This window comes from Tursiops truncatus, chromosome 10 (genome assembly GCF_011762595.2).
Source record: "Tursiops truncatus isolate mTurTru1 chromosome 10, mTurTru1.mat.Y, whole genome shotgun sequence".
In the NCBI taxonomy this organism is placed as follows: domain Eukaryota; kingdom Metazoa; phylum Chordata; class Mammalia; order Artiodactyla; family Delphinidae; genus Tursiops; species Tursiops truncatus.
The window spans coordinates 58396250-58420179 of record NC_047043.1 but is presented as its reverse complement, the minus strand read 5'-3'; the positions used below and the strand labels follow the sequence as shown (position 1 = coordinate 58420179).

The following is a 23930-nucleotide window of genomic DNA, read 5'->3' as shown; positions in this document are numbered from 1 at the left end:
TGCGCTCTAGAGCCCGTGAGCCACAGCTACTGAAGCCGGTGCGCCTAGAGCCCTGTGCTCTGCAACAAAAAAAGCCACCACAATGAGAAGCCCGTGCACCGCAATGAAGGGTAGCCCCCGCTCGCCTCAACTAGAGAAAGCCCTGGTGCAGCAACGAAGACCCAACGCCGCCAAAAACTAAAGTAAAATAAAATAAATAAAAAATAAATGGGCGAAAGGGAAAATTTTTCCTACAGTACCATACTGGGGATTAGAAACGTTGTGAGTTTGAAAATCTCCCTTTTGCAACCATTAAAAAATTTAAAAATAACAACAACACATTGATTTAATGAAGTGATCAAAATTAACATCACCAGTAAAGGGCAAACAGACGTCATAAGCCTCTGGATCTGATGGATTGAGAAGGACACAGTATTTCTTCTGGGGCTTACCTGAATCCAATTGTCCAGAAAACATCAGAGAGACCTACATTGAGGGAGAGTCTACAAAACATCTGGCCTGTTCTTCAGAAATGTCATGAAAGATGAAGAAAGGCTGCAGAACTATTCCACATTAAGGACACACATCTACTAAAATACATGATCCTGGACTGGTTTCCACACCAGAAAACAAGCTATAAAGGACATTATGGGGACAGCTGACAAAACTGGAATACAGATGGCAGATTAGTAAAAGATTTGTATCAATGTTAAATTTCCTGGTTTTGATAACTGTAGTTAAGTAACAGAACATCCATTTCATTAGGAAATACACACTCACATACTAAGGAGTAAGCAAGAACAATGTGTCTAACTTACTCTCTCACAGTTCAAGAAAAATACTTGTATATGCAGATAGATATGCAGAATATGATAAATGTTAACAGTAGGTGACTACGGGGAAAGGTAATTGGGAGTTCTTTAATGAAACTAGGTCGAAAAAAATGACTACTCCCCATCTACTGGCTGCAACTGAGGCCACCCACCCAAGCCCCAGTTTCGGTGTGGACTCACCATTCTTCTGAGAATCCTCAACAGAAGCTTCTGCTCCTTCGGGTCCTCTTTGGACGTCAGTAAATCAGCAAAATTCTCTGCATTTTCGGGAGACAGGCTGTCTGGGTTTTCTCCTCCATACAACTGAACCAGTATAGACAGACACTTGGATGAAACTTCAAAAATTTCAGGATCCTCGTTAGGAAGCTGAAAATTAATAAATTGGACGACTTAAGCTTAACTGAAGATGGTGTTGGTATTCCTCAAGAACCACAGTAAGATTTGGCGTAACGGATAAAATGTCAGTCTGAGTATAAAGTTTAATTAAAGGAGAATTTTTTTGAATGGATCTTTTTCAAAATGCATACAGTAACTCAAACAAGGCTAACAGCACAAAATCAGAAGGAAATCCTGCAGTCCTTTCTTTAATCCATAGTGATGAATGACCTGTGACAAGCAAAGGACCAACATATATTTTATATGCATATGTATATATGCATATATTCATACAGGTGTATGTGCATCTGTAGGTGTGGAAACAGTTTGATTTTTCCGAGGCACAACACTTACATTCTTGTTTACTTAACTTGTTTAGGAAAACCCACTTTCTAGAAGATATTAAGAAACAGACAAGGTTGAACTTGTCTGTTTCCAAATCATTATTGACTAAACAGGCAGAGAGAAAGCATTGTTTCTGTATTAAAAGGTATATTATGAAATAATAATCATACCATAAGCATTTTAACCTTTTAATGTTTAAAGTTTTATTTGATTTCTAATAGCTTTGTTAAGCTATAATTCCTGTGACATACAATTCAGTCATTTAACATATATCTGCCATTCAATGGTTTTTAATATTTTTCAGAGTGGTGCAACCACCAACAGAACCAATTTTAGAATTTTTTTCATTACCTGAAAAAGAAACCCTGTACCTTGTAACTGCTACCTTCACGTCATCTCTTCCTCTCTACCCCCAGTCCCTGCCCAGTGCTAACGTGCTTTCTGTCTCTCTGGCTTTGCCTATTCTGGACATTTCAGATACTTGAAATCATACAAAATATGACCCTATCTGACTGGCTTCTTTCGCTTAGCATGTTCTCAAGAGTCATCCATGCTGTAGCATGTATCAGTATTTCATTTCTTTTTATTACGTAGTAATATTCCACTGTATGGATATACCACATTTTGTTTATCCATTCATCAGTTGATGGACATCTGAGTTGTTTTCACCTTTTGACTAGTATGAATAACACTGCTGTGAACATGTGTGCAAACGTTTTTGTGCAGACAAGCATTTGTTTCTCTTGGGTATATACTTAGAAGTGGAGGTGCTGAGTCATGTGATAACACTATGTGTAACTTTTTTTTTTTTTTCGGTACGCGGGCCTCTCACTGCTGTGGCCTCTCCCGTTGCGGAGCACAGGCTCCGGACGCGCAGGCTCAGCGGCCATGGCTCACGGGCCCAGCCGCTCCACAGCATGTGGGATCTTCCCGGACCGGGGCACGAACCCGTGTCCCCTGCATCAGCAGGTGGACTCTCAACCATTGCGCCACCAGGGAAGCCTATGTGTAACTTTCTGAGGAGCCGCCAGACTGTTTTCTAAAGCTGCCATTAGCACCAGCAATGCGTGAGGTTTCCAGTTTTCCCACATCCTCACCAACACTTGTTATTACCTATATTTTTAATTACAGTCATCCTAGTGCATGTGGAGTGGTAACTCGTGGTGGCCTTTCATTTGTACTTCCCTGATGGCTAATGATGTTGAAAATCTTTTCATGTGCTTATTGTCCATTTGCATATCGTCTTTGGAGAAATGTCTATTCAGATACTTTGCCCACTTTTTAACATAGGTCATATGTCTTTTTAGAATTGAGTCTAAGTGTTCTTTATATATTTTAAACACAAATCCCTTAGCAGATATATGATTTTCAAAAATGTTTTCCCATTCTGTGGGTTGCCTTTTCACTTTCTTGATAGTGTCCTGTTTTTAAAAAAATATTTATTTATTTATTTGGCTGCGCCAGGTCTAGTTGCAGCATGTGGGATCTAGTTCCCTGACCAGGAATCGAACCTGGGCCCCCTGCATTGGGGGCACTGAGTCTCAGCCACTGGACCACCAGGGAAGTCCCTTGATAGTGTCCTTTGAGGCACAAAATATTTTTTTATTTTGATGAAGTCAAATTTATCCATTTTTTAAAAGTTTTTTTGATGTGGACCATTTTTAAAGTCTTGATTGAATTTGTGACAATATTGCTTCTATTTTATGTTTTTTTGAGTTTTTGGCCATAAGGCATGTGGGATCTTAGCTCCCCGACCAGGGATTGAACCCATACTCCCTGCATGGGAAGGCAAAGTTTTAACCACTGGACCACCAGGGAAGTCCCTATCTGTTCCTTTTATTCCTTGTGATTTTGGTGTCAAACCTAAGAAACCATTGCCTATTTCAAGGTCCTGAGATTTAAGCTTCTTCTGAGAATTTTTATAGTTTTAGCTCTTACATTTATTTTTAAGAACTTTATAGTTTCAGTTTTTACATTTAGGTCTCGATCCATTTTGAATTAATTTTTGTATATGGTATGAGTAGGCGACCACCTTCATTCTTTTGCAGGTGAGTAAATCTTATTTTGAGATATTTGCAGGTTCATATACCATTGTAAGAAACAATACAAAGAGATACCACACATACTTCACCCAACTTCCCCAATGGAAACATCTTGCATAACTATAGTACAAGATCACAATCAGGAAATTAACATGTAATTAGGGCAGCCACTCCTGCTTTTTAAAAATTAATATCTGCATGGTATATACTTTTCAAGCTTTTACTTTCAACCTGCCTGTATCATATTTGAAGTGAGATTTTTGTAGACAACATACTGTTGGACCATGTTTTGTTATCCATTCTAGTCATCTCTGTCTTTTAATTGGTGCATTTAGACCATTTACATTTTTATGATAAATATTAAGATGCTAGGGTTTAAGTCCAACATGCAATTTTATTGTCTTCTATTTATTTCCCCTGTTTCTTATTTTTCTGATTCCCTCTCTCTTTTTTTAACCTTCCTGTGGGTTACTTGAACATTTGTTTTATGTTTTCATTAAGTATTATTAAATTCTCTTTTATTCCCAATATTATTTTCTTAGGGTTGCCATAACAAAGTACCACAAACTGGGTGACATAAACAACAGAAATGTATTACCTCGCGGTTCTGGAAGCTAGAAGTTCAAAATCAAACAGCAGGACCCTGCTCCCTCTGAAACTCATAGTATGAATCTTCGCTTGCTTCTTATGACTTGCTGGAAACCTCTGGCATTTCTTAGTTTGCGGCTGCATAATTCCCATCTCTGCCTCCGCCATCACATGGCTTCCTCCCTGTGTGTGTCTGAATTTACACGGTTGTCTTCTTACAAAGACACCAGTCATATTGGATTAAGGGCCCCCCCTACTTGAGTATGACCTCATCTTAATTAACTACATCTAGACCATCAGTATTTTCAAATGAGGTTTAATATTCTGAAGTGCTGGGAGTTAGGACTTCAACATATCATTTTTGTGGCAGACACAATTCAACCCATTACACTTCCTATCAACTTTCTTTTGTTCTCAGCTGTTTATTCACCTTGGTTTCTCTCCTTCTGGCTGTTATGCTTCCCCAAATGTCTGGTGGTCCTTGGCTTTCTATTCTATGAATGAAAGATTGGTCAGATTATTATAGGCAGCTGGCTTCCATTTCCTTTCCATTTGTATATGTCTGATTCTTCAAGTTGCCTCCTCTGCCTGTGTTCTATGATTTCCTCAAGCTCCACAATGCTTCTCTCTAGGGCATAACCCCAAACTAGAAATCACATCAGATAGTTCATTCTCTTTACAGTGCAGTTCTTGACCTATTATGTTGCAATAAAGCAGAGCAAAATTAATAAGGGAAGGGGACTGACAGGCCTGCCGGTTCTAAATGTGCATCTTCAATTAGCCTGGTTAAGTGCCTAGGGCCTCCATCAGTTTTCCACTCTGAGTTTATAGATCATCTGCATCTGTTCCTACCTTCTGGTTAGTTTCTTCCTATGTATGTTCTGGGTGATAGGTTTCTTCACTGTATTTCGATTCAGTTCCATGTGCTTTCTATCATCTAGTAACTGCACAAAATTTCTTTTCCACTAACAGCTTCTCCTTCCATTCTCCCATGATTGTAAGATATTTAATCCTTTCTCTATTTTCATAGCTTTTGGGTAGTTAGTGAGATACGAACAGGCATTCATGCTTCTATTTCAGTCTACTTTAACATTTCTTCATTTCTGAGTTAGTTTTGCTTCACTGTTGAAATGATGGGAGGATGCTTATCATAAGTAATAATTTCAAAGATGGCTTATTTCTTGGATCCTTGTAAACTTGATAATGTTTGTGTTTTGTTTTGTTTTGTGTGCCCTGCCCCACGACTACCAAAAAGATTGTGATGGTATAAAAATCCTTCCATCTTCCCTGGCCTAACAGGATAAGATTATACCCAAGTGCTTGCAAAAACAAACTAGCAGAAAAATACACAAAACAATGGTTTTTAAGACACTAGACTCAGGTAATGTAGGACAGTGATGCCCAAGGGATGGAGAACAATTGAGGTGAGCTCTACTCTTGTCCCAGGTCAGAGGCTTACGAGGTCACCAGGCCTAAGCACAGGGATGGCAACTGAGGTGGAAACCAGCAGATAAAAATTTTAAGTTGAGGAGACAGAGTGAAAAGTCTCAGAAAACCAAAGCAGCTAGAGTTCATAGGACAAAGTACCAGAGAGAAGAGAGCAGGCCAAAGCTCACTCTGAAGACACAGGTAACCTGGATAGCACTTTATCCATTAGAGAAAATGAATTTACGGTTAAAAACCTTCCTACAAAGAAAACTACAGGCCCAGATGGCTTTATTGGTGAATACCAAGTCTATACAAATTCTTCCAGAAAGCTAAAGGAAATGGAAACTTCCAAACTCATTCTATGTGGCCAGTACTATCCTGATACCAAAACTAGACAAACACATTCCAAAAAAAGACAACTTCAGTCCAATAGCCCTTATGAATATAGATGAAAAAATCTTCAGCAAAGTGTTAGCAAACCAAATTCAGCAACATATTAAAAGTATTGTATACTATGGTCAAGTGGGATTTATCCTAGGAATGTAAGGCTAGTTTAGCATCTAAAAATCAATGTTAGGTGCAATATTAATAGAATAAAAGACAAAAATTATAAGAGCCTTTCAACAGTCATAGAATAAGCATTTGACAAAATTAAAACCCCTTTTAGGATTAAAAAAACTCAACAAATTATAAATAGAACAGAACCTTCTCAAATTGATAAAGGATATCTAGGGAAAAATCTACAGCTGACACCATACTTAATGGGTAAAGAGTGGATTCCTTCCCTCTAAGATCATGAACAAGATAGACGTCCATTCTTGCCAGGTCTATTCACCACTACATTGGAAGTACTAGCTACGGCAATAAGGCAAGGAAAAGAAATAAAAATCATCTAGAAAGGCAAACCCTATTTGCAGATTACATGATCTTACATACAGAAAATCCTAGAGAATCCACTTTTTTTACTATAAAAATAAACAAGTTCTGAAAGGTAGTAGAATAAGAGATCAACACACACTAATATGTATAAAATAGATAACTAATGAGAACCTGCTGTATAGCATAGAGAACTCTACTTAATGCTCTGTGGTGACCTAAATGGGAAGGAAATCCAAAAAACAGGGATATATGTATACACATAGTTGATTCACTTCGCTGTATAGCAGAAACTAACACAACACTGTAAAGCAACTATACCCCAATAAAAAAAAGCAATTGTATCTCTATACACTAGCAATGAAGAATCTGAAAACTAAATTAAGAAAACAATTTCACTTATAATAGCATCAAAAATAACAGAATATTTAGAACTAATGTTGAAAGAAGTACATAACTTGTACACTGAAAAGTGAAACATTCTTGGAAAAAATTAAACAAGGTACATAAACGGTAAAACATTCCATGTTCAAGGATTGGAAGAGTTAACATTATTAAGTTGGCAACATGCCCCAAACTGATCTACAGATTAAAAGCTTTCAGAGTTGCAGCTGGATTTTTTTTTTCCAGAAATTGATGATCCTAAAATTCATATGGAAATGCAAGGGACTAAGAATAGCCGAAACAAACTTACAAAAGAAGAATAAATTTGGAGGGATCACATTTCCCAATTTCAAATTTTGCTACAAAGCTACAGTAATCCAGTAAATGTAGTACTGGAATAAGGACATGCATAATGATCAATGGAATAGAATCTAGAGCCCCTAATTAAACGCTTACATTTATGGTAAGCTGATTTTCAACAAGAGTGCCAAGACAATTTAATGGGGGGTGGTGAGAAAAATGGTCTTTTCAACAAATGTTGCTAAGACAACTAGATATCCATACGCAAAAGAACGAAGTTGGATCTGTACACCACACCACATCCAAAAATTATCTCCAAACGGATCAAATACCTAAATACAAGAGCTAAACATATAAAACTTTTAGAAGAACACATAGGAGTAATTACACCTTTGTGTCCTTGCGTTAGGCAATGGTTTCTCGGGTATGACACCAAAAGCACAAGCAACAACCAAAAAAAATTTGATAAACTGGACTTCAACAAAATTAAAACATTTTGTGCTGTAAATGATACCATGAAGAAAGTAAAAAGACCACCCACAGAATAAGGGAAAATTGCTATAAATCTAATACCTAATAAGGGACTTGCATACACACACAATATAAAAACTCTCACAACTCAGTAATAAAAAGACAAATAACATAATTTTTAAAAGGCAAAGAAAATAGACATTTCTTCCAGAAAGGTATATAAATGGTCAATAACAACATGAAAAGATATTCAACATCATTAGCCATCAGGGAAATGCAAATCAAAACCACTAGGAGATACCACTTCACGCCCACTAGGATGGCTATAACTAAGAATACAGACAATGACAAGTGTTGGTGAGCGTGTGGGGAAACTAGAACCTTCATACATTGCTGGTGCTGATGGCAGCTTTGTAAAGCACTCTATTTCCTCAAAAGGTTAAACAGACTGATCATAGGACTGAGCAATTCCACTCTTAGATACATACTCAAGAGAAAGAAAGCACATTTACACAAAAACTTGTACACAATTGTTCACAGTAGCCTTATTCAAAATAGCCAAAAAGTGTTAACAACTCAAATATCCATAATAAATGGATAAGCAACTATGGTGTATCTATATAATAGAATATTATTTGCCAAAACCAAGAATGAAGTACTGATACATGCTACAGACATGAATGAACCTTGGAAAAAACATCATGCTAAGAGAAAGGCCACATATTATATAGTTCCATATATAAGAAATATCCAGCATAGGCCAATCTATAGAAACAGAAAGTAAATTAGCGATTGACAAGGGTCTGGAGGGGAGAGAATGGGGAGTGACTCTTAATGAATATGAAATTCCTTTCTGAACATTCAGACGAAGATGTTCTGGAATTAGATAATGGTGATGGTGCACAACTCTGAGAAAATACTAAACAGCAGTGAACTGTACACTTTACAGGGGTTAAAGGCACAAATACTTCCTGATAAATCTTTTTTTTTTTTTTTTTTGCGGTACGCGGGCCTCTCACTGTTGTGGCCTTTCCCGTTGCGGAGCACAGGCTCGGGACGCACAGGCTCAGTGGCCATGGCTCACGCGCCCAGCCTCTCCGCGGCATGTAGGATCCTCCCGGACCGGGGCACGAACCCGTGTCCCCTGCATCGGCAGGCGGACTCTCAACCACTGCGCCACCAGGGAAGCCCCTGATAAATCTTTTTTAAAAAAACAATAGCAACTCTGCACAAAGTCTTCAAGAAAAACGAAGAGGAGAGAATACTTCCCAACTCATTTTCTGAGACCAACATTACCCTGATACCAAAACCAGACAAAAACAGTATAAAAAAGTAAACTACAAAACATGAACACAGATGCACAAATTCTAAACAAAATTATAGCAAATCAAAGGATAATAATATTAAAAGGATAATAATATTAAATAAAGGAACAATAAAATATTAAAAGGATATTATATTATCAAACAAAATATTAAAAAGATAATAAGACAATACATCCTGACTAAATAGAGTGTATCCTAGGAATGTAGGTATGTTTAAGGTTCAAAAAAATCAGCCAATGTAATAAATCATATGTATTAATTTCCCAGGGCTACCATCATAATAAAGGATCACAAACTAGGTGGGTTAAAACAACAAAAATTTATCTTCTCACAGTTCTGGAGGCTAGAAGTCTGAAATCAAGGCAGAGCCATGCCCCTTCTGAAGCCTCCAGGGGGGAATCCCTCCTTGCTTCCTCCAGCATCCAGTAGCCCCAGACGTTCCTTGGCTTGTGGCAGCAGAACTCCAATCTCTGCCTGCATCGTCACATTGCTTTCTCCCTTGTGTCTCTGGCTTCATATGGCCATCTTCTTATAAGGACAGCAGTCATAATGGATTAGGGAGCCCTCACTATTCCAGTATGACTTCATCTTAACAAATTACATATACATGCAATGAGCCTATTTCCAAATAAGGTCCCATTCTGAGGTACTGGGGGGTTAGGATTTTAACACATATTTTTTGAGGGATACAGTCAACCCATATAACACCATAATAACTAAAAAAGAAAAACCATATGATCATCTCAGTAGAAAAAGTGTTTAACAATATTCAACACCTATTTCTAACAAAAACTCAGCAAACAAGGAGTGGAAGGAAACTTCTTTAGCCTGATAAAAAATATGTCAGAGACTGAATGCCTCACCCTGAGATCAGAAAGATAGATAGAAACATCTGCTCTCACCACTTCCGCTCAACATGGGAGGTTCTGGTCAGCACAGTCAGGCCAAAATAAATTAATAAATAAAAGGCATCCAGATTGGAAAGGAAGACTTAACTGCTTATTTGCAGAAGACATGATTCTCGATGTAGAAAATCCAATGGAATTCACAAACAATCCACTAGACCCCATAAATGAGTTTAACACAGTTAACAAAAACACTAAATGGAAAAGAGATACATGCACTCCAATGCTCATAGCAGCATTATTTACAGTTGTCAAGATATGGAAGCAACCTACATGTCTATCAACAGATGAATGGATAAAGAAGATGCCGTAAATAAATAAATAAATAAAAATAAATATATGTACACACACACACACCCCCAATGGAATACTATTTGGCCATAAAAAGAATGAAATTTTGCCATTTGCAGCAATATGGATGGACTTGGAGGGCATTATGTTCAGTGAAATAAGTGGGACGGAGAAAGACAAATACTGTATGATGATACCATTTACACGTGGAATCTTAAAAATACAACAAACTAGTGAGTATAACAAAAAAGAAGCAGACTCACAGATACAGAGAACAAACTAGTGGATACCAATGGGGGGGAGGGGCAATATATCAATAGGAGTAGGGGATTAAGAGATACAAACTATTAGGTATAAAATAAGCTACAAGGGGGACTTCCCTGATGGTCCAGTGGGTAGGACTCCGTGCTCCAAGTGCAGAGGGCCTGGGTTCGATCATTGGTCAGGGAACAAGATCCCGCATGCATGCCGCAACTAAGAGTTCACATGCTGCAACTAGGAGTATGCAAGCCGTAACTGAGAAGTCCACATGCCACAACTAAGAGTCTGCATGCCGGAACTAAGAAGCCCACAGGTTGCAACTAAGAGCCCGCATGCTGCAACTGGGACCTGGTGCAGCCAAAATAAATAAATAAATAGATAAATAAATAAATACTAAAAAATAAATCATTTTTTAAAAATAAAGTAAGCTACAAGGATATACTGTACAACATGGGGAATACAGCCAACATCTTACAATAACTATAAATGGAGTATAACCTTTAAAAATTATGAATCACTATATTGTACTCCCATAACATTATATAATATTGCATAGCAACTACACTTCAATAAAATATAATTTTAAAAATTTTTAAAGGGAAATAATCACATGTGAGTATATCTACATGTACAAAGTTATTCATTGCAATGCTATAAGTGAAAAAATTATAAACAGTCTAAATGTCCAACAGTAAATAATTATAATATGTACTCATAAAAAAACAATATCATGTACAATAACATCTAAAAAATTCAAAGATTTAGGGATAAATCTGACAAAAGATGAAAGACCTGTACGCTAAACCCCACAAAATACTGCCGAGAGAAATTAAAGAGGATCCATATAACTGGAGGGATATATCTTGCTCATGAGTGAGAAGACTCAATTTTGTTAAAATGCCAATTCTCCCAAAATTAAGACTAAATGTAATCCCAATCGAAACCCCAATAGGTTTTTTTTTTTTTGGTAGAAATCAACAAACTGATTCTAAGTTTTTATATTATACATGTATATATTAGTTGAAAGAATAATATTACCTGATTTCAAGACATTATTATAATGCTGAAATAATTAAAACAGTATGGCATTGGCATAAAGTTATACACAGATCAGAGCCCAGGAACTAGACCCTCACAAATACAACTGAGTTTTGACAAAGGTGCAATGGCAATACAGTTGAGAACATAGTATCAACAAATGTGCTCAAACAATATGCAGAAATATAAACTTCAATCTAGACCTTTTACCACGTACCAGAATTAACTCAAAATAGTTGATAGCATGTGTCAATTCTAGGGTTAGCTAAGGTAGCTCAGAACCACCAAGGAACATCCACAGTAAATGAAAGAAGCCACAATCCTCAGGAATCCCTGAAACTCATATGGTTCTTTAAAATATATATATTGATAGACCTAAATATAAAACCTACCCCTGTAAAATTTCTAAGAGAAAACAGAGGCAAAAACTTTGTTGACCTTAGATGTGGGAAAGATTTCTTACATATGATGCAAAAAGTGCAATTCACAAAAGAAAAAGAAAAAGGTAAAATGGACTTCATTTAATCAAAAACTTCTCTTTGAAAAACACTGTCTAGTTCATAAATGCTCAATAAGGGGTAGATAGTACCACCACCACCCCCATTGCAAAGGATTCCTTTAATGGAGACCCATAAAAAAAGTGTTCTTTCAGATCTAAAAACTAGAATATGTTTTTTGCCCCAAAGAACTCTCACTTACTGGGCAAGGTACATCTTGTAAATGATTATATTCTCATTTTTGTCTTGCAACCAGGACTCTTAAGGCCAAAACCATGGCCCAACTTTAGCAATTATATTAGACTTCATAATTGTATAGAAGCTTCACCCTATCTTACCTTCATTGTTTTCTTCACGTTTTCTACTTAGAAATTTCAGCCAGACCTTTTTTTTAAAGGACACCCAAATTAAGTTTGAATTTCAGATAAACAATTTATCTTTTTTAGTGTAAGTATATCCATTTGGCATCTTGTAATTTACCGGATAACCCTAACTTGATAGCAAACATTGTCATTAGCAAACTCAAATGCTTTGTGAGAGAGATAACAAATATAAACACACACACAAAGTGGATATATCTCAAAGTAAACTTATACTTCAACTTTAAAAACTGTTTTAAAACAATTGAAAATCGCAGTTGTACTGTTTACTTCCCTTTACTCAACCCGCATAATACAATACAACATTTCAAAACCTTTCTCATTTTATATTCTATTTTTAAAATATTGCCTAGTACAGTGTTTTGCCAAAATTATAAGGGAATATTTATTTTCAGAGAAGAGAATATATTAACCAAGAAAGAAAAAAAGAAAACCACTTAGTAATACAAGGTTTTCTACCCTTTTGATATTATTTAAACACCTGGAGAAAAGATTCCCTCTGTTTTACCAGGACATCTTTAACAAGATTTCACATTAGGCCATGAATCCCTGTTCCTCTTCCTTTTAATACATCCCTCCTGCCCAAACTCAGCTGAAGAGGCAGCAGAAAAGAGCATTAAGCTGATGAATGGTGGTTAATTCCTTATGACAGCGCCCCGGAAACACTGTTGACCACAGCCTTGACACTGTCCCCTTCCCCTGAGAAGTTATCCTTACTTCTTGGACCCCCAGGCACGTTATATTCCTAAATGTGGAAATTTTGAGGGAAGAAAACCTGCCATTACCATTACTGATTCAGTTGTAAGTCTATATATCATAGACTAGAGTACCAGGGTTTTTTAAAAATCCAAAAATAAGTTGAAAGTCACTGGTAGGTCAAATCAGCATCGACTTCTGGGCCTCCTGCACTGCCCTGACTAGTTTCATAATAAACTTCACATTTTCCTCATCAATAACTAAAGAATGGGAAAACATAGCTCATTTAAAAAATTATAACCAGTCAATATAGAAGGAGATTTAACTAATTCTACTGAAGCACCAAAGTTGCAGAAACCATAGAGGGTAAAGATGTCAACACCGACTGTTAAGATGCTAGGTTCTGTGTAAAAGCTTTGGCCTGATCATATGTCCCTTTCTGCTATTTTTCTCTCTCTCCACTGTAGACATTCAGGTGGATTCTGCTTTTGTCATTGGATGACAGAAAGATGTTCGAGACAGATACCCAAGAAGTAACCAAATGTTCCATTATGCTTCCACTTGTGTTCCCTACAATTTATTTTCCACACAGAAGCCACAGTGATTTTTTTAAAAACTTTAATCAGATCATCTCTCCCTCCTGCTCAAAACCTCCGAAAACTTCTCAACGCATTTAGATATAGTCCAAAGGCCTTGCTGTGGCTGACAAGACCCTGTCTGAGCAACGAGGCAGCATGACTGGAGTGAATGTGGTAGAAGAGGCTAGACAATGAGGCAAGATGGTGCAGAGCCGGCACAAACCTGAGTCAGATCCTCATTCACTGCTTGCACCACCATGGGCTTAGATATTCTCATGGTGATATTGTAGGTAGCATTATAGGATATGTGAGCGGAGTTCCAGGGACGGTCATGGCTAAAGATACAAACTTGGAAATCCTCCTTGTATAGCCACCACTGAAATCAAGGAGTTGAGTGAGATCACCCGGGGAGAGGGTGGTAGCCCAGCCCTACACTGCAGTGTGGAGCTTGGAAAGCTTCTCTTCAGGGAAGACTCAAATCACTTCTACCACCACCTCCTCAGAAAATTCAGGCAGGCGTTACTCTGGGGTACTGTCTGATTTCTTCTCAGCTTCGACTTCTTTAGGAAAAGTCCCGGCATCATGTTGGAGGACATGTACTAGGGCTACTTGGTCTTCTGTATGTGGAAATTGGAGAAAAGCATAAGAGGGATCAAGTGCAGAGCTTTCCTCATACAGACTTTTGAAAACATCCCTATTTTCATCTCCTCCCCAGAGGCCAGAGATGCTGTGGGGTTTCAGTGGGAAGGTCAACTCCCACCACCCTGCTGGCAACCCTGCAGGGTGTTTTGGGGCCAGGCTTCCTCTGCCTGTTTAATCCTTCTACAGGCTTCCTTCTATCTCCTAGAAATATGCTGAAATCTTAATCTGCTACTGACTCCCATGTTCCCTTTCTCTTCATTGTTCTAGCTTTATTCTTTCTTGAGTTCCTGCACTTTTCCTTTAAAGGCGTCTTGTGAGAGACAGGGGATGGACGTGTGAAAAGTGAGAACAGTGAAAAGAGACCTTCCTGTTCAAGATTTTCTTCGTAAATCTCACATTTATTCCACAAGACCATTTTAATGAAGTAAAGAGTGTGCATGAAATTATGATTTAAAATTACTTAAAATTTGTAGATGAGTTTGGGAAGAATCTGTATTTTTAAATCTTACCACCAGGTACCTGCATGTCTCTCCATTCATTCAGGTCCTATCTTATGTCTTTGAAAATGTTACACAGTTATCGCCATATAACTTGCATTTTCTTGTTACATTTAGTTTTGGCCTTTTTGCAGGGGGCAGGGGTGTGGAGTTCTTTTCACAGAAAAACTTCAAACAGATTAATGCCAGTATAAAGAAAAGCTCTTGGTTTTGGGGTATTATATTCTAAGCCACCAACTTACTGAAATTTGCATTTAGTCCAACAAGTTTTTTATTTCAATCTTTTCTTCCCTAGGTATAAAAACCTTAGCAACTGAAAGTAATGGTCATTTTTAGACTTAATATTTCTCTTATCTTACAGCATTACCAACAACACATCTCCCTCCCCCCGCCACTGCTGACTACTTCGTGACAGTAGAAGACATTCCTCTTTATTCAATTTTAATGAAAATGCTTTCAATGTTTATTTTACATGCTTACTATTAATTTCTAGAAAATAACTTTCAACATGTTTGGAAGATTCACTCTATCTTAAATGGAGTTTTTAAAAATGAAGACTGGTTTAGCTGAACTAATTTTTAGCACTGATTATTATGATCATGTTTTTATTCTTCTTCAATTTCTTAAAATATTAAATTATGCTTTTCGAGTGCTTGAACTATTCTTGAATTCCTGGATAAAAACCTATTTGGTTACACTGGTCCTTTAATATACTGCTAGATCTGATTTACCTTTTTGAAATTTTCTCACCTCTGTTAATAAGTAAAAGTGATCTTCATTTGTTCTGTACTATTTTAAAGTAGGTTATGGCATTAGATTTATTATAGCTTTATGAAAATAAACTAAAAAGCTTTCCATCTTTTTCTGTACTCTAAATTATTTAAATAGTATAGAAGTTGTCTATTTGTTGAAAATTTAGAACTCACTTGTAAAACCACCCAGACCTGCAATGTTTTAATGATAGATCTTGTAGATGCAAAATATCACATTATTAGAATCTGGTTGTCTGGGTTTTTGGGGCTTTTTTCTATATTTTAAGTTTTTTCTTTTGGTAGTAACTAATGCAATTCTAGTATCTACCCTTCAAATTGGCAGCCCTTCTAACTGTTTGTGAAAGAAATCTTAGCAGAATAATAAAGAGGAAAATGTTCCTTCTTTCCCTGCAGTTGCAGAAAAGGAGAATCTATTGTATATCATAAAGCAGTCCTTGAAAATATCGTTTCTAATAATGGAGTCTCATAAGACATCTAGAAGGCAAAGAGGGTGATCATGTCCTCTGTAACCGACGTGTAACTTTTGAAACATAAATAATTCTGATTTTTACCTTACCTAACAACGTTTGCTTTCGTGATAATACCTATATTGACATCTGTGAATTTCTACATGGTATATATACTCATAACATCTCCGTTGGATTGCCATATCCTTCTTTTCCACATGCTTGTGGTGAAAACAAATTTAGACCTTGTGGATTCCTATTTAAACAGTTTGAGAGACATATTATTAGATGATCAAATTTACATCTTTTGAAGTTTGATATTTTTATCTATTCTGATGCCAATTTTGGTAATTTTCTATAAAATCATCTACTTCTCTATACAAAGTTAATGCCTTAATGTTACACACAGTTTCCATTTGTGTGGCTATATTTCCTTTCTCTTTCCCAATGCTACAGCCATGGGATCCAAATTAATATAGTTAGTGAGACATCATTTTTACCTGTCAAATGGACAAAATTTTAGAAAGACTCAGAAGATGTAGTGCTGAAGATGTAGGAAAATGAGTATATTTATACACTTTTAATTAGAATATAAACTGCTAAAATCTTTTGGGAAGCCATATAGAAATTAATATTTATTAAAATTGAAAAGTACCTTTTAATCTAGCCATCTCACTTCTGGGTGCTTATCTACCAAAGGAAATACAGAAGTACCTAAACCCAAACAAAGATGTGTATTGTATTATGCTCCTAATAGCAAATAAGTGGAAACAACCTGACTGGACATGCATCAGGAGATGTTTCGACTGAATAAGCAATAGTACATTCACACTATGAAATACTGTGAAGCTATTAAAAAGAATGAGATCTTCTACGAGGCCACCATCACCTTGATACCAAAACCAGACAAGGATGTCACAAAGAAAGAAAACTACAGGCCAATATCACTGATGAACATAGATGCAAAAATCCTCAACAAAATACTAGCAAACAGAATCCAACAGCACATTAAAATGATCATATACCATGATGAAGTGGGGTTTATCCCAGGAATGCAAGGATTCTTCAATACATGCAAATCAATCAATGTGATACACCAAATTAACAAACTGAAGGATAAAAACGATATGATCACCTCAATAGACGCAGAAAAAGCTTTCGACAAAATTCAACACCGATTTAGGATAAAAACCCTCCAGAAAGTAGGCACAGAGGGAACTTACCTCAACATAATAAAGGCCATATATGACAAACCCACAGTGAATATCATTCTCAATGGTGAAAAACTGAAACCATTTCCTCTAACATCAGGAACAAGACAAGGTTGCCCACTCTCACCACTACTATTCAACATAGTTTTGGAAGTTTTAGCCACAGCAATCAGAAAAGAAAAGGAAATAAAAGGAATCCAAATTGGAAAAGAAGTAAAGCTGTCACTGTTTGCAGATGACATGATACTATACATAGAGAATCCTAAAGATGCTACCAGAAAACTACTAGAGCTAATCAATGAATTTGGTAAAGTAGCAGGATACAAAATTAATGCACAGAAATCTCTGGCATTCCTATACACTAATGATGAAAAATCTGAAAGTGAAATCAAGAAAACACTCCCATTTACCATGGCAACAAAAAGAATAAAATATCTATGAATAAACCTACCTAAGGAGACAAAAGACCTGTATGCAGAAAATTATAAGACACTGATGAAAGAAATTAAAGATGATACAAATAGATGGAGAGATATACCACGTTCTTGGGTTGGAAGAATCAACATTGTGAAAATGACTCTACTACCCAAAGCAATGTACAGATTCAATGCAATCCCTATCAAACTACCACTGGCATTTTTCACAGAACTAGAACAAAAAATTTCACAATTTGTATGGAAACACAAAAAACCCCAAAGAGCCAAAGCAATCTTGAGAACGAAAAACGGAGCTGGAGGAATCAGGCTCCCTGACTTCAGACTATACTACAAACCTACAGTAATCAAGACAATATGGTACTGGCACAAAAACAGAAATATAGATCAATGGAACAGGATAGAAAGCCCAGAGATAAACCCACGCACATATGTCACCTTATCTTTGATAAAGGAGGCAGGAATGTACAGTGGAGAAAGGACAGCCTCTTCAATAAGTGGTGCTGGGAAAACTGGACAGGTACATATAAAAGTATGAGATTAGAACACTCCCTAACACCATACACAAAAATAAGCTCAAAATGGATTAAAGACCTAAATGTAAGGCCAGAAACTATCAAACTCTTAGAGGAAAACATAGGCAGGACACTTTATGACATAAATCACAGCAAGATCCTTTTTGACCCACCTCCTAGAGAAATGGAAATAAAAACAAAAATAAACAAATAGGACCTAATGAAACTTCAAAGCTTTTGCACAGCAAAGGAAACCATAAACAAGACCAAAAGACAACCCTCAGAATGGGAGAAAATATTTGCAAACGAAGCAACCGACAAAGGATTAATCTCCAAAATTTATAAGCAGCTCATGCAGCTCAATAACGAAAAAAAAAAACAACCCAATCCAAAAATGGGCAGAAGACCTAAATAGACGTTTCTCCAAAGAAGATATACAGACTGCCAACAAACACATGCAAGGTTGCTGAACATCACTAATCATTAGAGAAATGCAAATCAAAACTACAATGAGATATCATCTCACACCAGTCAGAATGGCCATCATCAAAAAATCTAGAAACAATAAATGCTGGAGAGGGTGTGGAGAAAAGGGAACACTCTTGCACTGCTGGTGGGAATGTGATTTGGTACAGCCACTATGGAGAACAGTATGGAGGTTCCTTAAAAAACTAAAAATAGAACTACCATATGACCCAGCAATCCCACTACTGGGCATATACCCTGAGAAAACCATAATTCAAAAAGAGTCATGTACCAAAATGTTCATTGCAGCTCTATTTACAGCCAGGAGATGGAAACAACCTAAGTGTCCATCATCGGATGAATGGATAAAGAAGATGTGGCACATATATACAATGGAATATTACTCAGCCATAAAAAGAAACGAAAGTGAGCTATTTGTAATGAGGTGATAGACCTAGAGTCTGTCATACAGAGTGAAGTAAGTCAGAAAGAGAAAGACAAACACTGTATGCTAAAACATATATATGGAATTTAAGAAAAAAAAATGTCAAGAAGAACCTAGGGGTAAGACAGGAATAAAGACACAGACCTACTAGAGAATGGACTTGAGGATATGGGGAGGGGGAAGGGTAAGCTGTGACAAAGCGAGAGAGAGGCATGGACATATATACACTACCAAATGTAAGGTAGATAGCTAGTGGGAAGCAGCCGCATAGCACAGGGAGATCAGCTGGGTGCTTTGTGACGGCCTGGAGGGATGGGATAGGGAGGGTGGGAGGGAGGGAGTGGCAAGAGGGAAGAGATATGGGAACATATGTATATGTATAACTGATTCACTTTGTTATAAAGCAGAAACTAACACACCATTGTAAAGCAATTATAGTCTAATACAGATGTTAAAAATATATGCTATCTTGTGTTTAAAGAAAAAAAAATTTTTAATTAAAAAAAATAAAAAGAACAAGATCATTTTTTAAAACATCTTTATTGGAGTATAATTGCTTTACAATGGTGTGTTAATTTCTGCTTTATAACAAAGTGAATCAGTTATACATATACATATATCCCCATATCTCTTCCCTCTTGCATCTCCCTCTCTCCCATCCTGCCTATCCCACCCCTCTAGGTGGTCACAAAGCTCCTGATCTCCCTGTGCCATGTGGCTGCTTCCCACTAGCTATCTACCTTACGTTTGGTAGTGTATATATGTCTATGCCTCTCTCTCGCTTTGTCACAGCTTATCCTTCCCCTTTCCCATATCCTCAAGTCCATTCTCTAGTATAAATGCTGACTTGGAAAGATGTCCATACTATTGCCATAAGTAAAAAGAAAAGCAAGTTACAAAATATCTATCCTCTGGTACTATTTTTAGAAATGGAAGCTAAAACAATACAAGAGAAAAACAATGATACAAACGCATGTGATTGTAAGCAAAGTAAAAAGAATGCCAGGACACACATCAAATGTAAGCCATAGTTACACTGGAGGTAGTTCCTGGTTCGGGGAGGGGAGACTTTAGTTTTACTTCTATCATTTCTATATTTCTTGAAGTTGTTTTAATGGGCTGATGGCATATTTTGTAATTCAAATATTTGAAGTAAAGCTGTCTTCCCTACCCCAAAAATTTTAAAAAGGGGAAATTTCCTGGGTACCCTCTGTAATGACCCTCACAAACTGTCAAGAGGTAAACGCAAGACTCACTATAACGAACGATAATGGCTGGTGAAGATGTGAAGGGCTAAGGCTGCATTTAACAGTTCCTGCAACAGACCATCATGATTTCTTATGACTGCCAAATAATGAACAAAGAAACTCGAATTTTTTACTTTTTGGTTATAAGATTCAAAAATGTGGACTTCCCTGGTGGCGCAGTGGTTAAGAATCCCCCTGCCAATGCAGGGGACACGGGTTCGAGCCCTGGTCCGGGAAGATTCCCACATGCCACAGAGCAACTAAGCCCAAGAGCCACAGCTACTGAAGCCCGTGTGCCTAGAGCCCGTGCCCCGCAACAAGAGAAGCCACCGCAATGAGAAGCCTGCGCACAACACAATGAAGAGTAGCCCCCGCTCGCCTCAACTCGCGAAAGCCCACGCACAGCAACGAAGACCCAACTCAGCCAAAAATAAATAAATAAATAATAATAATAATAAAAGATTCAAAAATGTATTACAGAATTACATGGATTAGAATTCTGCAAAAATTACTGTTTACTGAATCCAGGATATCAAAAAACACCTGGAGTTCTCTTTATGCTAAAATAATCCATTTCTGAAAAGCTCATATCTAAATAATACAGGTTTGAGGTAGAGAATATACCCCAAAGGAAAATGTATAGGAGATAATACATTTATCCCTAAAAAGGGTTTTTATTTCCATTAAACGAATGGATATTTTATAGTAAAGTTACCAGGCTAATAAAATTAAAAAAACACTTCCTCACAGTAAAAAACTTATCAAACCAGGCAATTTTTTACAATTGGAAGAAGAAAATTCTCTGCATAAAATGGTTAATTATAGTTATGGCTTTATTATCTAGACATTAAGCATAAACTCCATACGGTAAAGTCTCAGCTTTACAAACTAATGGTTCACTTATTCAAAGAAACTGATCCAGAATTAAAATAAAAGTGAGATTGTTTGTCTGAAGTTTTATTCTGTGGGACTTTGTTGCCCCCAAAGCAGCTTTACTGGGAGGCTCTGCCCCTTGTACCTTCGTGATCTGTGAGACACAGCAGGGCACACTCACTGGAGATGAAGTGGCAGTTAGGGCAGCTTATTTTAGAGCTACAATGAAATTGTTGGAAATACCCCTGGGTACATTATTTCAGCACATTAATGAGGCTATTCACAAAGAGTTTATTACAATAAGAGAGATGTTTATTAGATCCGTAATATGATTACAGAACATGCTGTATGGGAAGGACCTCTGGGAGCTATAGGCAGGATAATTTTGCAGGCATTAAGCAAAACAAAAAAGCCAAACACCATTATCAAAACTGCTAACTTCACTGTACCGCAGTTATGGGTAAATATCCACATTATTTTTCTGCTTCAAAAATGATGTGCCGGCACGCTTTCTGAATTTACATGAAATCAAAGGGCTTTTTTCAGGGTGGCAAAAATAAAACAAATTCAGGGTGTTTACTGCTCATCTTAAATACAGTCTGAAGGCACCTGGGAATTGCATTTTGAGGTTGTAGCCGTAGGGGTTTTTGCATCGCATGTTATTGTACTACTGAGTAATAAAGATAATGCCGCCACCAGTATGGATACAACAGAGAGAGAAAAGCACACTGGTGGTGGGGGTTACTATGTGCCAAGTGCCGTGCCAACAGTTCTTCACACACTGTTCCTTCAGTCTTCCCAATAACCCCGTGTGGTGTTAAAATTTTCTCCTTTTTTTTTGACATGGAAATGGAGACTTACTAACTTGCCCAAGGTCTTTCGTCTGGGCAACCAACGAAGCCAACACAACCGTAATTAAATTAACTGGTGTTCAGAGGTGACCCAACTCCATCATGGAAATGCCACTGTGCCTTGCCAAACAGCCTCACATAGACTGTCAAATCAATCAGATATCATTGTTTTGTTTCCCCTTTTTAAAGATGTAACCATTTTCTTTTTGTTGCTGTTATCTATAAATGCAGAGCTCCGAGTTATTAGGCTATTATCCCTGTTGAAGACAAGTAACAGCAGTTTCCACAGTTTAAAAATCTAGCATACACTGTACGAGGCCGGGATATTTAAAGACCAGCATTGACAAAGTAAAACGCAATCAGTATGACCTTAAAGTAGACATAAAATACCTATATACAATACACACACACACACGCACACACACACATAAATATATATCTCAAGTTATCTGTTATTCATCAACACCTCGCAACTTTAAATGGAATTTTCTTCATCACCCCGCATGTCTTGAGTGTGACTGTTTCTCTCTGATTAACCAATGGAGAAAAGGTGTCTTTCCACAGAGGAAACCAGCTGAAAATGCTACTTTCTCTGGAGGATCACATAATGTAAAAGCAAGGCTCTTCTGTGTAACCCCTGGCAGGATATGTCAGAATAGCTCTCCTACTTGGAGGCTACTACTCACTTCCTTTTCTATGCTATAAAAGAATCACTATGGTTTCATCCCCTTCAGTTTTATTAGGAAAACATCCAATTAGGCCAAAGAGATGCTATTTTCATAGGACATGTTTTCCTATTATCTCTTAGGACACAAACTGCTCCCTATTATTTAATGATTGTGGCACAAAGAATAAATATAATCAATTATATTCAAAGAAATGGTATTTTCATAAGATATGCAGGTGCTACTCCCACTTATCTAATAATTATATGGCAAAGGATACAAAACAAAAATCTTCATAGTACTTGATGTTTGAAATCTTTTACAAATACACCACCCTGTAGATGTCCACCCTTCTCCTTACAACAAAATAATCCTGACTAAATCAAATATCTAAAAGTAGAAAACAAACAAACATGAAAGTACTAAAAGAAAATACAGGTGAATATATTTATAGTCTTGGAATGAGAAGGCCTTTTAAAAGATGACATAAAATTCAAAAGTCATAAAGAAAAACACTGATGGGCTTCCCTGGTGGCGCAGTGGTTGAGAGTCTGCCTGCCGATGCAGGGGACACGGGTTCGTGCCCCGGTCCGGGAAGATCCCACATGCCGCGGAGCGCCTGGGCCCGTGAGCCATGGCCGCTGAGCCTGCGCATCCGGAGCCTGTGCTCTGCAACGGGAGAGGCCACAACAGTGAGAGGCCCAAGTACCACCAAAAAAAGAAAGAAAAACACTGATAATGTTGACTACTGAATGAAAACTACCTTTATAGCTAAAGTACCAATAAAAATTAGAAATACAAAGAGAAAATAAAAAAGTATATTTGTTATGACAAAATTATAAACTTCTTAATATACAAAGAATTTTTAAAAATCAATAGAAAAAAACTAAATAGAAAATAAATGAGCAAAGATTACACTAAAGCAATTTATAGGAAAAGACACACAAACGGCTAACAAACCCACAAAAGATGCTAAATTAAATTTAAAATGAAATAAATACAAAACACCAAAGACATACAAAATTTCATCTATAAGAAAAGCAAATGATGTAATTTCATAAAACTCAGTATCAGCAAGGCTGTGGGGAAACAGGCAGTCTCTCTTTTAGTGAGAATGAAAACTGGTTCTCCACCTTTTAGGATAGCAATTTGGTAATATATATCAAAGTTTAAAATTTACAACCCTTTCACCTAGTATATTAGACAGGATTCTCCAGAGAAAGAGCCAACAGCAGATATATAATTATGCAGAAAGAGATGTATTATGAAGGACT

At 37.0% G+C, this 23930-nt stretch overlaps 1 protein-coding gene across 9 annotated transcripts in view; it reads right to left on the bottom strand.

Moving 5' to 3' along the window:
• The window catches only part of ULK4 (unc-51 like kinase 4), a 522462-nt gene that overhangs the window by 129778 nt on the left and 368754 nt on the right, over positions 1–23930 (bottom strand). For all 9 annotated transcript variants that reach the window (XM_033864673.2, XM_033864674.2, XM_033864678.2 and 6 more), the window contains one exon: positions 993–1178. In XM_033864673.2, coding sequence (XP_033720564.1) covers positions 993–1178 — 186 coding nt within the window. The remainder of the gene's footprint in view (positions 1–992; positions 1179–23930) is intronic.